The 14,579-nt window shown below is 38.7% G+C and overlaps 2 protein-coding genes across 2 annotated transcripts; both read left to right on the top strand.

Moving 5' to 3' along the window:
* Positions 1-1,484: 1,484 nt before the first annotated feature.
* mrpl51 (mitochondrial ribosomal protein L51) lies at positions 1,485-4,723 on the top strand. Its single transcript, XM_084725760.1, has 4 exons — positions 1,485-1,657; positions 1,877-1,979; positions 3,683-3,790; positions 4,302-4,723. The coding sequence occupies exons 2-4, from the start codon at positions 1,889-1,891 to the stop codon at positions 4,496-4,498; spliced, it is 396 nt and encodes a 131-aa protein (XP_084581886.1). The 5' UTR covers positions 1,485-1,657; positions 1,877-1,888; the 3' UTR covers positions 4,499-4,723.
* A 2,383-nt stretch (positions 4,724-7,106) lies between these two features.
* On the top strand, positions 7,107-13,801 carry LOC146321936 (vesicle-associated membrane protein 3-like). Its single transcript, XM_084727252.1, has 5 exons — positions 7,107-7,902; positions 10,641-10,785; positions 11,135-11,293; positions 12,348-12,399; positions 13,712-13,801. Coding segments are annotated over exons 1-5 (375 nt in total). The 5' UTR covers positions 7,107-7,900; the 3' UTR covers positions 13,729-13,801.
* The last annotated feature ends 778 nt before the right edge of the window (positions 13,802-14,579 follow it).

Here is a 14,579-nt window from a genome sequence, read left to right on the forward strand (position 1 = left end):
GAAATCTCTGAACTCTATAATACTACACACACACACACACACACACACACGCACACGCACACACACACACACACACACACACACACACACACACACACACACACATATATATGCACTTGAATGGTGCACAGAGTCGCCCCATTCTGCTCAGTGTGAGCAAAACCATGATGGTGAAGAAGGCTCAGAAACAGCTACATTTCTTAAGGAAACTTAAGAAGGCAAAATTCCTGTGCCATGTTCTTGTCAACTTCTACAGAGGACCAATTGAAAGCATCCTGATTGGAAACATTGCAGACTGGTATTGGATGTGCACAGGACAGGAAAACTCTACAGGGGCTCATTAAAATGCCCCAGAACACCACTGGTACCCATTTATCAAGCAGCAGTAATATTTGGAGGAGAGAAGGCGTCTGCACAGAACCCAAACTAAAATACAACACCCACCACAACCGCAGCCTGAACACACTGCTGCCATCAGACAAGAGGAGATACAGAATTATCTGTGTCAACCTGTGGGAGTCAACCTCAGCACTCCATCTTATCCATCCATCTTAGTTTGTTCTATATCTTTATTTACCTCTACAATCAGTTTCAATCAATCAATCAAAGAGGAACTACAACAAAATCTCATTTTACAGCCTAATGGTAAATGATAAATAAATCATCTTGTAGCCTTGTAACTAAGTAAACTTACTTGAGTATTGTAAATGAGCACAAATTTGAGTCGACTATTTACAAGTTATGCAACTTTATACAACATTGCACACTATTATACTTTTTATGCCACAAAATTTGTCTGACAGCAAGGCCTATAATAAGTCACATCTGATTACAATTTTTCACATCCTTCCTGTCCATGTGCTATGTATCTCCATATTTGGTAATTTTGAATTAGATTTTTTTTTTTCCTGCTAAACTGAAGGATTAAGTGCTCCTTTATGGGTTGAGAAAATTCTCCTGCTTCTTAAAATTACTAGCTAAACCTTTTAAACTCCCCTGGATTATCTGGAATATGATGCATTGCTGATACACCGCATACAAAGATTTTAAAATGACCCAACTTTAAAGAGCTACAGCAGTAAGGACCAACGCGTACATTAATGCACAAGTAAAACACTGACAGGGGCTATTTTTCTGCAGAATGAGCACTTTTGCTTCTGATACAGTAAGTATCTTTTGTTGATTATACATTTATTTGTCCTACAGTTTTTCCACAATGCTGCTTTTAATTAAAATTCTGATGAATGTTTTTTTTTCCACCACAGCTTGAGGTTTACTTTGATGAAAGCTGCTGAACGTGGACTTAATGTGTTTGGTTTCAGTATTTTGACACAAACAACCACACCTTTTTTTATTACCCTCCTGTGTATTTGGTGCTCCGGTACCGTTACCCCCCTCTACTGGGTGAAAAATGTTCTGAGAAAGCGCAAACACGGTCAGACGATTGTTTTTCCGCTGCTCTGACGACTTTACGGTAAACGGCGCTATGCATTCTGGGACACAGAGTAAGATGGAAGCGGCCACCAGGACCATGTTGAAACCTCAATAATAGAGATTTTTAAATGTCATACCATAGCATACAGCTGTAATTTATGCTTTATTGTAATATTAGCGAAAGATTAATTTGGCGCAGGATCGCTGTTGGACGCGGAAACTGGTAATGTGCATAATATTGCGTTTGATGTAGCTAATGTGCTAGCTAAAGCTAAAGCTAAAGCTAAGGGTCAATGTGAAGATGTATGAAAAGCTAACGTTGAGTTTGATAGAAAGAAACTCCGACCAGCTACCATGTTAACAAAAAAACATAGTTATTAATAAACACTTTACTGGAATAAACTGGCCATCTTTAATGTTAAATGTTGTTGTTTTGCCGTAGAAAACTTGAGACATGTCTGTACTGGGAGGGTTACTGAGAGCTGGAGCGACCTTCTGTCAGTCTGCTGGGACTCTGCTCCACACAGTCAGGACCATCTCTACAGGTGAGAACTGTTACTGGTTTCAGTGGTGTGTACCCTAAACCAGTTTGTTTTTAGTGTCCGCATTGCATTAATATAACTTTTTATGCCTACAATGAATGCCCTTGATAATACACTATTTCTAAAGATGAATGCCAATCGCTGTAACAAAAAAAAAAACCCTAAATAAAATGTAATTTCTGTAATATAGGCATAGGCAAATTGTGTCTTATTCTGCACACAAAAATACTTCTTTGCAGTTTCATACTAGTATTCACTTTCAATATGTAGGGAATAACAATACTAAGCCAGTTATTATTTTTTTATTTTAAAAGTTACTTGACAATAACAGGAACAATTATGGAACCAGATTTATTGCGTTATTCTAAGTGTGAGGTGCAGTCACTATCGCCACTGGATCCACTGGTGACTGTGTTCACTCAGGAGGATCTATAACTTGTTTTTAAAACAGCTAGTATGGCTTATCAACTTCCAATATCTACTGGTGAGCATAAGAAATTAATTTAATTTACTCGGCCTGATCAGAAGCAGGGATAACACACTGGGGAAATCAGGTCTTAAAACGTCTCAAGAACCAGACCACAAAAGGTTCCAAAACTAGTACAACTACAACATAAATCAAAACTAACGAAACTAATGCTGTGACAGTGTCAGCGAATCTAACTTCGATCTGAGTGTAGTGTTACTAAAAATGATACTCGATACCTCAGCTGATATTATCACAAAAAGGGGAAAAAGTGTTTGGCATGCAATTTTTTTTTTCTTTAAATTAACAACACGCAATACTGGTAGTCAGGTCTGGTTTTGTCATGCTGCCAGCCAAACTTCAGGCATGACAATAAAGAATGAACTGAATTTAATTTTAAAATAATTAACAGATATACCAGACCACCAGACTGATTATGTTTTCCCAGTATTGAGGATGTGTTCGATGATATGATCCTTGAAGTGAGGTGTTACCCTGTGTCTCTAAATGTTTAGTTTAGTTTATTATTTTTTTGTAATTGTGGATGGTGTCTTTATTTTTAATCTTGATTTGTTTATTGTCTAGAGTCCTTTTGACTTTTTACTGTCATCTGTCAGTTACATGTTGTAGATTTGAAAAAGTAAAATAAATATTTTTTAAAAAAAACTCCATGTGGTATTGAAAAAGTATTGAAGTATGAATACTTTTGACAACCTTACAAGAAACCTATTTACAATTAAAAGTAAAGTGAATGAGAAAGAAGGGGGAAAGTACAATAAATGCTGCAAATGTCACGTGAGGTCAGTGTAGTGAAAATTAACTTTCATGTAAATGGACATTAAAGAGTTAGTTAGGTCTCCAAAGAGCAATTGTTTTGATTATAGTTTATTTCAAACAATTTATAATTTAACATGTTGATTACCATTTCCAGAGTCTTAATGTGATGTGTTCAAGTAATTTGTTTTGTCTGAACAGCAGCCTTAAAACCCAAATATGTCCAGTTTACGGTGTTAGAAAACAGAAAAAAGCAGCAAGCATCCACATTTGAGAAGCTGAAACCAGTGATTATTTAGCATTTTTGCTTGATAAATGACTTTAATGATAAAAAAAAAGTTCTGGATGAATTATATGTTGATTGAGAAATCACCTAATCTACTAATTGTAGCAGCACCAAATGCAGTATATGAACAAACAATTCTCAGGTACTGAATACTGACATGAAACAATGTGCTGCCTTCAGGAACATGCTGTCAGATCAGGATGCACGCCATCCCTGAGCTGAAGAAGGTGGACAGGTGGACTGAGAAGAGGAGCATGTATGGAGTTTATGATAACATCGGCATCTTAGGTAAGTGTCCACAACCAGATGAAGCCTGTCTGAGACTGGAATTGGCCCTGTGCTTGTGTATGTTGGTTTCGTTGTATGTTTTTGGTTGTCTCAGCATGTGATAAAACCATCAGGATGCACAGTGAAACTTTGTTTTTCATGTGGTTAGTTTGCTGATAAAGTTTTCTTCTTAAGCAGAACCAAGAAAACAGAGTTCTGTGTGGTCATGTTTTGAGTTACTAGACTCATTTTCTTCAGGAAAAGGCTGAACTAAGAATCAGTGAGCTTTCATGCAGTCTTATTTTATTCTCAACAACTTCAGAACATGTCCCTTTGAGACCATTTGAAAAGATAAATTGTGCATACTTGAGTACGGGCGAATAAATGCAAGACCAGTTTAAGGCTCTGGCCCAGATGGTGCCTTGCTGAGTTTTGATCTGAATCCCAGTTCCCAACTTTGCACCGACATCAACTCTTTCACAAACGTAAACTATAAACAAACTTACAGTATCTTCTCACTTTGTGTCTGCAGGGGACTTTAAAGCTCATCCCAAAGACCTCATCATGGCTCCCTGCTGGCTGAAGGCTTTCAAAGGCAATGAACTGCAGCGTCTAATTAGGAAGAAGAGGATGGTGGGAGACAGAATGATGACTCAGGACAGACACAACTTGGAGAAGAGGATCCGCTTCCTCTACAGACGCTTCAACCGCACCGGCAAACACCGCTAACCTTGAACAAACCATGACTGGCAAATACATCTGACCTGCCAGTAAGGACTGATGGAGTCTAGCTGTGTGATTTCATGCTGTCAAAGTGCTGTATATTGGCATTTTTTCTAAGTTATCATATTCGTATGACGTGAAGATATGTGTGTTTCAGAGTAGCATCCTGTACATGCATTTATTGATTGTTTTTGGTTCCATTAACTCATGAAAATACATTATAAAAATGGACTGATATTCTTGTTTTTTTTTCTCTTCTAACATCATAATAAATAACAACAACCAGAAGAATAACTTTATTTGTGTAGCACGTCTAAAAACAATGTTCACATACATGTGTGATGGGAAAACAGACACAACTAAAAAACAAACAGAGGTGCTGTTAAGAACAGACCAAAACTTTACTTGCAAGTTTGTTCTGAGAATTTCTGAAAAATAGGAGTAGAGGGTATTACAAAAGAAATGCAGGAAACACAAAGACCCTTCAGTGATTCCACACTCTCAAATGACAGTGTGTAAGGAGCGAATCACATAAAAGCCTGTTTATAAAAGCGTGTTTTTAGAGGGGATTTGAAAGATGAAACAGATTTTGCTAGCCTAATTTCCTCAGGCGGGTTGTTACAAAGTACAGGCGTCCTAATAGAGAATAACATAAAATCATTCAGCTCCCAGAAAGTGTCTGAGGCTATAAACAAACGCTGTTGCCTGAGTGTCACAGAATAGAGAATAAGCTCAGAGTTCAGAGGTCACCAGTAGAGATCAGGACGAGAGGAACCATTAACATAATGAATAAATGCTGAGTTTGCTTATTTGCAGTACAAGAATTAATAGAAGTGTTAATGAGATTGCTCTAAAGTAAGTGAAGCCATTTTCAAAACATTAATTGATATGCATTAATAGTTTTCCTCTAAAAGGACATAAATAGTATAAACAGCTGAATATATGTGAATGTAGAACATTTCATTCTGAAAACATGGTTGTTAATGTGCTGCTGTAACTGCCTCCACACTTTCAGACAGACCTCCCACGGTATTTTATAATCTGACTGCAGGATTTTCTCCTCAGTTAACAGGAGCATCAATGAGGTCAGGCTCTGATGTTAAAGGGATAGTTCACCCAAAAATAAATATTCAGTCATTATCTACTCATCCTCGTGTTGATTGAAGGTTGGGTTTAGTTTTTTAAGTCTGCAAAACACCGCTGGAGTTTCACAGGAAAACAGCATTGCAGGCTTGACTTGAAAGTCACCATTTACATCATGTTTTTTTTAGCCTAAATCGTCACTGAGGATCCTTAGGTTGGTCGGGACAGTCACGGTCCCATCTGGGTTAAGGGACTTGCTCAAGAGCACTGTAGTGGTGAAAATGAGGGACGCTGCTTTTCACTTTCCCCATCTGGATTTATCCTGCCAGTCAGGGGATTGAACCTGTGATAATGTCGCAGGCTACTTATAATGAGATGTATATTTGTAACACTGTCACTGAAATTCCCTCAAGATGTTCCTTAGATATCACGTTCACAAGAGCGCACAGTAACCGTCACCTTTGACCTTTTAACACCAAAATCTAATCGATTCATCCTTGAATCAAAGTGATCATTTGTGCCAAGTCAGATGAAATTCCTTCAGGGTGTTTTTGAGACATCGCATTCATAAGAATCGAATGACCCGAAAACATAATGCCTCTGGCAGCGGCTTTTGCCAGCATGGAGGCATAAAAAAAAAGTTTTTCAAAGATTGTGAATCACAAAGGTTCTTCAGCATATAGTCGTGAATGTGCACCAAAAACAATAAGCTGATGGGTCCAATAGTATGCATGATTCACTGCAGACAAACTCCTGTTGGTCGTGCAGACATGTATTATTTCAGCATAGAGAAAATAAAAATAAATAAATAATACTAAAACATTATTGTAAAACAATGCATATTTTCAGAATACCATGCTTACTGAGACAAAAAACAAAAGTTAATCAGTGAAATTTAATATATTTCTAATACGCTGCAACCACCCAATGATCACCTGACTTCTTCCTTTCAAATAAATATTGCAAACGATATGTCATATCTAATTATCTTTGAATGGCAGATGTAATACAGATTTGTTTGTCTCTGAGAAATGCAAAAAGCGTTGCAACTGTCCCCAGTCTCCCCTACAAAGCTACATTCCATAACTGATGTAAGACAAGGATGTCCATATACTTTTGGCCATGTAATGTATGTGTCATATATTTTTTTTAATATGTGTCCCGTTTCATTCCTCCGATGGCCGTTTTGTCCTGAGACTTTCCCCTGTTTTTGCTGACTGACTTCTTTCTCTTAAAGATGCACAGAGTTAATTCAAAATGAAAAAAAAAAAAAAGAGCTGAGGCTGGAGGCTAGAAGGCGAAATTAAATGACAGCAAAATGCACAGGGAAATGTTAATAGAGGAGCAGTAGGAGGGAAACGGGAGAATCCCAGCCAGGCCCAGGGAGGAAACAGTCGAGTCAACACTCTGTAGGCTCCACTGTACCGCAGTGTCGTCCTGCCGCCCTATCCGACACACACACACACCGAGAGAGCTGCAGTACTGCAAAGTGTGAGGGGAGAGAGGAGGAGGAGGGGAGGAGGGGAGGAGGAGAGGGGGGAGGGGGGTTCCGCACTGTCGTTACGAGTCCAAGTGGAGAAGGCAGGAGCAGAGACGCATTATTGCAGTAGCCTACAGTGCCACAGCACTTTTCCACGGACGAAACTACCGCACTTCAACCAAGACGCGCATCCTGTACACAGAGAGGTGGGGGGGCGACAGAAATCAACTGATTTCTCATGACTGGACTTTTTTTTTTTTTCCCCCCTCTTCTTAATTTTTGAGATTGCTCGCATTTGCCAGTAGCTTTTAGAAGAGGCAAGTGAAGAAGCAGCCAATCACCGCAGGAGCAGCTCTCTATAAGGACTCGGCGGCGGCAGCATCACTTGGAGGAGCTGGAAGAAGCAGGGATCTCTCGCAGCATCATCCGTGGATTTGTCCTGAATGGATTATAATCTAGAAGTACTTTTTCCTCTGAGCACTCCGGTCCAGTCGCACCAGTGAATTATCACCCGACCAGTTCAGACTGCGTGTGTCGGTATTGCGGTACTTTGCTGACGACTTGCAGAATAAACGCACCGCTAGAAGATCGGCTCCACTGCGCCAACAGCCCCCCGCCTCTGTTCCTACTCTCAGCTCGGCACTTTAATCACTTTGCTCACTGAACATTTGGACTTTGGTTTGGACCGGTGCCTTCAATTTCTCCTCTCCTTTTTTCTTTGATCACGCTTTTTTATTTTTTGTGTTGTACTTCAGACCCTCCCTCTCCTGTCTCACAGCCTTCACCCCTCCTCCTCCTCCTCATCCTCTGCTGCCCGTGAGTCAGTTCAAACAGCTGCATAGAAGATGTGAGTATTAATGCGGCTTTTCTGCTGCGCTCTTTTCACTATAACAAACTGAAAAATCTCTCTCAAGCTGCTCTGGATGAATATTCAAACAGTTTCTTGCATGTTTTTCCATGTTGGGGGTCTGAAACTGAACTGATTTCTTTCAGGTTGATGGATTTTGCTGACGCAAGTGAAATTTTCCGTCACAGCATCACTAAATTATGCATGCAGGGGTTGACTGCTGCCACTCTGAAGCCTTAGCTAGAGTTAAATATAGCTTTTTACATAATTTTACACCACAGACTTTAAAAAATACAAATAATATCTCTTCTGATATCTCTTTTATTCAGCGATATATGATATATATTTCGGCATGCACATTTTCTCTAAAGTAACATACAGTAAATTCTCAAATAGTACAAATATATGCTCTTATAGAATATGATGCATTGCAATAGATTAACAGTGAGTAAAGTAGTTATGGCTGGGCGATATGTACAGAGCATGATCGATATATCGACTGACCGATACTGGCCTATATCAGTATCATCATATATGTTGTCTGATATGCACAATGTGGAAACTTTTTCTTTTCTTTTTTCAAAACATATATTTTGTGTTTTTTATTTATACTTATTTATAATAATAAAAAAAATACAGGTCAAACTTTACTATATCAGTGTCCTGATGCAGTTACAGATGATTAAGTTTATTGCTAAACTGTAAAATATCCCGTCTCCATTATGTGTCTTTTGTGTGTTTTATAACGACATTTGAGGGATCATTTTAAAAAAAACGTGTGCATATATTCTGTATTCTGTATATTGGAATTTTTATACTCTCCAATATCGGTATCGGCCCCAAAAATCCAGTGTCAGTTGCGGCCTAATTTTAATGCAGATGTTGCATACAATGCCTTTCATTGTGAATGTGTTCATGTAAACATACATGTCTGCATACACAAATGTGTGCATGTTCATGCAGTGTGTGTGTGCTCACCTGGCTGCGCATTCCAGCATCTAACTCGACACACGCGAGGATTAACAAGCCTCTTTGGAGTTGCGAAGTGGAAGGGGGTGGCATCGACCCCAAAAATCCAGCATTGGCCAGGCTCTAGCACTTTCACAAAATATTAACAAATTAAATTTTTGATAATCATCAGTAATGTGGATATAATGACTAATAATAGAACAGCTCAAACAATCTGGTAAGCTCAGAAAATTACATTTTGCAGTTTTACTGTGTTGCAGCCTTTAAAATCAGGAAACACTTGTGCCATATCACAATATAACAATATCCAAAATATAAGATGATATTGTCTCATATGACGATATCAATACATCGATATATTGCCCAGGCCTTCTACATTGTGTTTCAGAGGATGTGAGGTCACCATCATCACCTGCTTTGCGTTCATGTCAAATGATTGATGGTTGACGAAGTAAAGATATTTTTGTCCTGCTGCTGCAGTGACTGTGATTCGTACTAAACTGTCCCTTAAGCCGAACAGTCAGTGGCTGTTCTGCTGAGGAGCTTGTTTGCTCAGTTTTAAGCCCCCTGTACCCGTTCATCTCCCCCTCTGCTGGATTAACCCTTTCCCCCTTTTCCACACGTCACTTTCCAGCCTTACCTTTTCTTCTCAATCCTGTCCAAATCTCTGTAATCCTTCACAAGAACTCCTCTCTTTCTTTTTCACCAAAATCTCCTGCTCATGTTATTCACTTCTGTCAAACACTAGTGCTCTGGGTAAACTCCCATCATACATCTGCACTGAGACCTGACTGTAGTTCATCATCTGAGATCACAAGATTTGGTTTTATTATCTTTTCCAAGTACGCAACTTTGATGGAAGGCTTTTATGTGCTCTGATGTGTTCTCATTCCTTTAATTTATCATGATCTAAAAAATATTTAGTTAGTTAGTTTGTTTGTTTTTTACAAAAGGCTTCATAGATCAATGAATTGAATTTCTAAATCTAAAATAGTTCATACATTACATTTAAGGCATATAATACTCAAGTGTCAGGTTAGGCCTGTTATTGTTCTTTTCATCTATATAATTTTATATTTTCTATTATTTGTCTTTGATATTTTTATTGTATATTATTTAATATAGACATAATCTGCGTTTTATGTTTGCAGTAAGAGTGAAACACACTTTCGTGATGCATATGTATGTATGTTCTGGGTATTTTGTGTTGGTATGGTGCAAATATGTTGAATACATCTCTAATATCTTTAGAATCCATGTTATTCCAAGTGTTATTCTTTATAATAACTAAGTAGAAATGTAAAAAAGACTATGTCAAATTAGATAAAGGGACATGGGGGTGGGGCCCCTGATATATTTTCTATCTATCTATCTTTCTATCTAATAAAATCTATAAAATGCAAATCTTATAGGTTTTATTGTGGTCATTGCTATTATCTGTTACCTCAAGGGGTTTTACCTGGTTAAATTAATAAATTAATTCAGCCAGCATCTTCCTGGAGAGAACTTTCTGTTTCTTTCTTCCCATCTGTGGCCTATTTACATCTTCTTTCTCACCCCACCCCATTCTTCACCTGCTCTTTTCTTCCCCCTTTACTTCTTCTTTTCTGCATTCCTCGCCCTACATATCCACTCTCCCCTGCATAATAGGCAGTTTTCTCCTTTTGATACTGTATGTGGTGGTTTTATCCCTCCTCTATGACCCTCTCACGTACTCTTAGTGTTTCTCCTTTTCTGATTCGATCTCAATTCCTCATCCCTCTTCTCAGGTCTGCCCCAGATGCTGCCCCAGCCGGAGCCCCTGGCGCTCCAGGAGCCCCCGGTGCAGATGGCGCCCCAGCCGGCCCACCTGCAGCCCCTCCCAACACCACCAGCAACCGCAGGCTACAGCAGACACAGGCCCAAGTCGAGGAGGTGAGCCGGACCAAGGCAGTCTAAAAGTGCAATGCGTCAAAATTAAAACAGTCAAGGAACCACATCTATGGCGTAATCATGAAACATCTGGACTGACTGTATATGCACAGTGTTCATACTGGACCAGAGCATGTAAAAATGCTTTGCTCTTGTTCTTATGTTCTTTGTAAAGGTCTTCTCAGGGCTCTGCTGCAATTTGCAAATGCATTGCGACTTCTCATTTATAATCTATAGCTTCAGAAAACCTTTTGTCCCCTGTGCGTCGCCTTTCTGTAACTGTGCTTGTCACCCTCTTTGTCTCCTCCCCACCACTGCCAAATGCTTTCTCATCCTCGCCGCTGTGGACTAGGTGGTGGATATCATGCGGGTGAATGTGGACAAGGTTTTGGAAAGGGACCAGAAGCTTTCAGAGCTGGATGACAGAGCGGACGCTCTCCAAGCCGGAGCCTCCCAGTTTGAAAGCTGCGCAGCCAAGCTAAAGAACAAGTACTGGTGGAAGAACTGCAAGGTGGGCACATTAGTGAGGGTCCATTAGACAGATTGTTGTTACTGAAAGAAACGTACAATATAATCTTTAGCCTGAGCCCATTAGTGTGTGGTGGTCCATAGAGATACAGCACGTATAGAGAGCCGGTGGAGAATTATAATTAAATGTGAATCAGTTCCTCAGCTCTTTTATTTTAAAGCATCAAACAACTGCTCGTGCTCAGGAGCGACGAGGCGAACGCACACAGCGTGTGTTGTGTTGTGGGGATGCCGTCATCTCATCCTGCTCTCCACTCACTAATCTGTTAATGAGCTGCTGTGGAAGACTGAGCAGATGCTTTGGGGGAAAATGGAGAAAAAGATGTCTGTTATTGTAGAGTTTTCACCACAGAAGGATTACATATAAAGCACGACAAATGCAAAGAATCTCAAGTGTCTTAAATGTTTTATTGTTCAGATGTGTTTCTTTTTGACCTCCACATGTAGTTACACTCATTACACTGACATTTGGATTCTAAATCAATATTCAATTATTATAGATATTATTAGTATCATCTTTTTTATGTCTAATTATTCTATGTAAAACCAGTATTTCTGCACAGTTGCAGACAAAGTTTAGACTTCACTAATATCATTAAGTATTATACTATCTGTAAAATAAAATTCCAGTGTTGGCCACAAAGGATAGTTTTAGATCGTGATCCAAACATTTCCAAGAACTCCAGAACGTTGTAAAGTTTAAAAGTCAAAATTTATCAAAAAAGATGAATGTAATCAATTCCAAAATCCAAAAACATCTTTTCATCTAGCAAAATATATTGCTTTAATCTATATTTGTTGGTGTTTACCCTTTCAAAAACAATATTTAGTGTGTGGTCAAAACTTGGCGCACACAAAGCATGCATCTGTATTAGCAGGGACATCTAGCAGCAGCCATCAGTAACATTTATGTTGTTGTATTTATTAAAAAACATTGATTTAATTAAAAAAAAAAACACTAACTGACTGAAGTGAATCACTTTGTTCAGACTGAGTATGTTTGTCTCATTAAAGTAAATGTTGTTTTCTCTTTTCAGATGATGATCATGATGGGTATCATTGGAGTCATTGTGGTTGGAATAATATTCTGTGAGTAGAAAATTGCTTCATCTTGATACTAACACAAAAAATGATCAGTCTATTGACTATCAGACAGGTTAATATATGGGCTATTATTGTTAAATGTTTACTACACTGTAAATAATTTTAACCTCGTTCAACCTAAAAACGAAAGTTCACCTGCTGCCTTAAAAATGTGAGTTAACTGAACATGGGCTGAAAATTGATTCAAAGTTTTCTTATGAGTTTTGATTCCAGTTCAAAAAGCTTAAGATATTAAGTTGAACCAACTTAATACCAACAAGTTTACAGGAGTAGGGAATGAATTAATAATATGCTGATGTTTCTTTTGAAACTTAACTTAATGAGTGGAGTGAACTCAAAGCAGTGCATTAATTCAACTTAACTCGTGTTCATAAATTCTGAAGCGGTCTGAAAATAAAGTCTAGAAAATCTAAATTGATTTAACTTGACTTATATATTTACATCAAGTTAACAAGAGAAGATTAGTTGATTTTTCTAACTTCCTGTATGATGTGTGTACAATACCACACAGAAGTTTGGACCCACTTCTCATTTAGTGTTTTTTTTTTCTTCTTCTTTCTTGCTCTCATCAAGGCAAAAGGTGGCTACTTTTAGGAATCTGAAATATCAAAGAGAGAAAAAACTTTTGCATAGTGCCAGAAGACCATGTGTCAACAATTACAAAGGAAAAAGACTTTTGCAAGCTGTTGTCTGCACTTGAAAGATTTGATAACAAAGATCTTACTAAATAGATTGCTAGTGCAGAAGGCAGTGTGCAAGGGTCTTTCTGCTTTTTAAGAATATAAAATATTCATGTTTTATCGTTTTATATTGACCCACTATGTAGAAAATCAGAACAAGAAAAAGAATGAGTTGTGTCCAAACTTTTGACTCGTACTGTACCTTTTTTTTATCTCAGCAGAAGATGAATAGATAAAGAAGAGGAACCACTGTAAATTTGGTGTTACTGCGTCTGTAGTATGGATGTATTAGTGCTGTTAACTTTATAGGAAATGAGGATACAGAGATGGTGACTTTGCTGAAGGATGCTGGCAGGACGGCACCGACGTGTTATTTGTATTTCTGCTCTAACAAACCCAGATCTGTCCTGCCCACTTCTGCTCTGACTGTCAATTATTCATGAGTCCTTATTACAGTAAATTATTAATATGACACCAATTTAACCAGTTCTTTATTAAAAACAACCCTGTAAACACGCTGTATAAGGAGGAAAGCTCTGCTGACTGTCCTCTATTTGTCGCACTGATTTATTGCCAGGTCCATTAGACTAATGACTTCCTCTCTCCTTCGTTCGCAGTGTACTTCTTCTACTGAGCTCAGCCCATCTGCACAGATGGATATGGACTTGAGAATGATGTGAGAGGGAAGAGAAAAAAAAAAAAAGAAACCCAAGCGCCCCCTTTTACCCGTCCTCTCCTTCCTCTCTCCACACAGTCTTCCATCAAACCATCTTGCACTTATACATGACAGTAGTGTTTCTAGGTGTCTCTGCTCTCTTTGTCCCCCTTTCCCCTCCCTTCTTATTGCTTTCTTCCAGTGTTTTTGGCGTCAAGTCTCGCTCACTCTCTCCTGTCTCTGCACCTCATGTATTATTGAAGGACGCAGCAGGCAGAGTGAAAGAGGAAGAAAGAAAAAAGGGAACGAGGGAGAGAGAAAATACTTGTGACACGCGGGGAACACGCAGGGTTCTAAGCCCTCTGAACGGAGCCATGGGTGGGAGGGGGGGGGAAACGGTGTACAACGTACAGATGGTGAATGTGTGCAGAGAGATCGAACAACAGTTTGCAGTCCTTTCTACCCCAGAAACGCCAAAGCTTGTTCATATTACCTTTTTTGAGAGTCCCACATTTGTAAATTGATACTGACATGTCTAACTAACACACTCCTTCTGTCACGACTGCTACCATCATTGCTACTTACTAACACATGTTAGATTAAGATTATGAATATTTTTGTTGTATGCGCGTGTGTGTATTTGTGATCCAAAAGCGTTGTAGCCGATAGCTTTTTCCAAGTTTAGGTGATAGGCTTTTATTAGTAACTTTTTGGTTCCCTTTCCTGCCTAACTTTCTCTTATTTCTGCAACGTTCAGTAATGAAAATATGAGAAAGGAATTTGAAAAATGAAAGAGACTGTGTGAGAGAATACGGAAAGGAAGAGGTGAT

The sequence above is a fragment of the Lutjanus erythropterus genome, chromosome 9, assembly GCF_056507025.1.
Source record: "Lutjanus erythropterus isolate fLutEry1 chromosome 9, fLutEry1.hap2, whole genome shotgun sequence".
NCBI classification, from domain to species: Eukaryota; Metazoa; Chordata; class Actinopteri; order Lutjaniformes; family Lutjanidae; genus Lutjanus; species Lutjanus erythropterus.

Coding starts and splice junctions, on each gene's coding strand:
- LOC146321936 (XM_084727252.1), top strand. Junction 10,786..11,134: donor CACAGGCCCAAGTCGAGGAG/GTGAGCCGGACC, acceptor GCTGTGGACTAG/GTGGTGGATATCATGCGGGT. Junction 11,294..12,347: donor ACTGGTGGAAGAACTGCAAG/GTGGGCACATTA, acceptor TTCTCTTTTCAG/ATGATGATCATGATGGGTAT.
- mrpl51 (XM_084725760.1), top strand. CDS start 1,889: ATGTCTGTACTGGGAGGGTTACTGAGAGCTGGAGCGACCTTCTGTCAG. Junction 1,980..3,682: donor AGTCAGGACCATCTCTACAG/GTGAGAACTGTT, acceptor TGCTGCCTTCAG/GAACATGCTGTCAGATCAGG. Junction 3,791..4,301: donor TGATAACATCGGCATCTTAG/GTAAGTGTCCAC, acceptor TTGTGTCTGCAG/GGGACTTTAAAGCTCATCCC.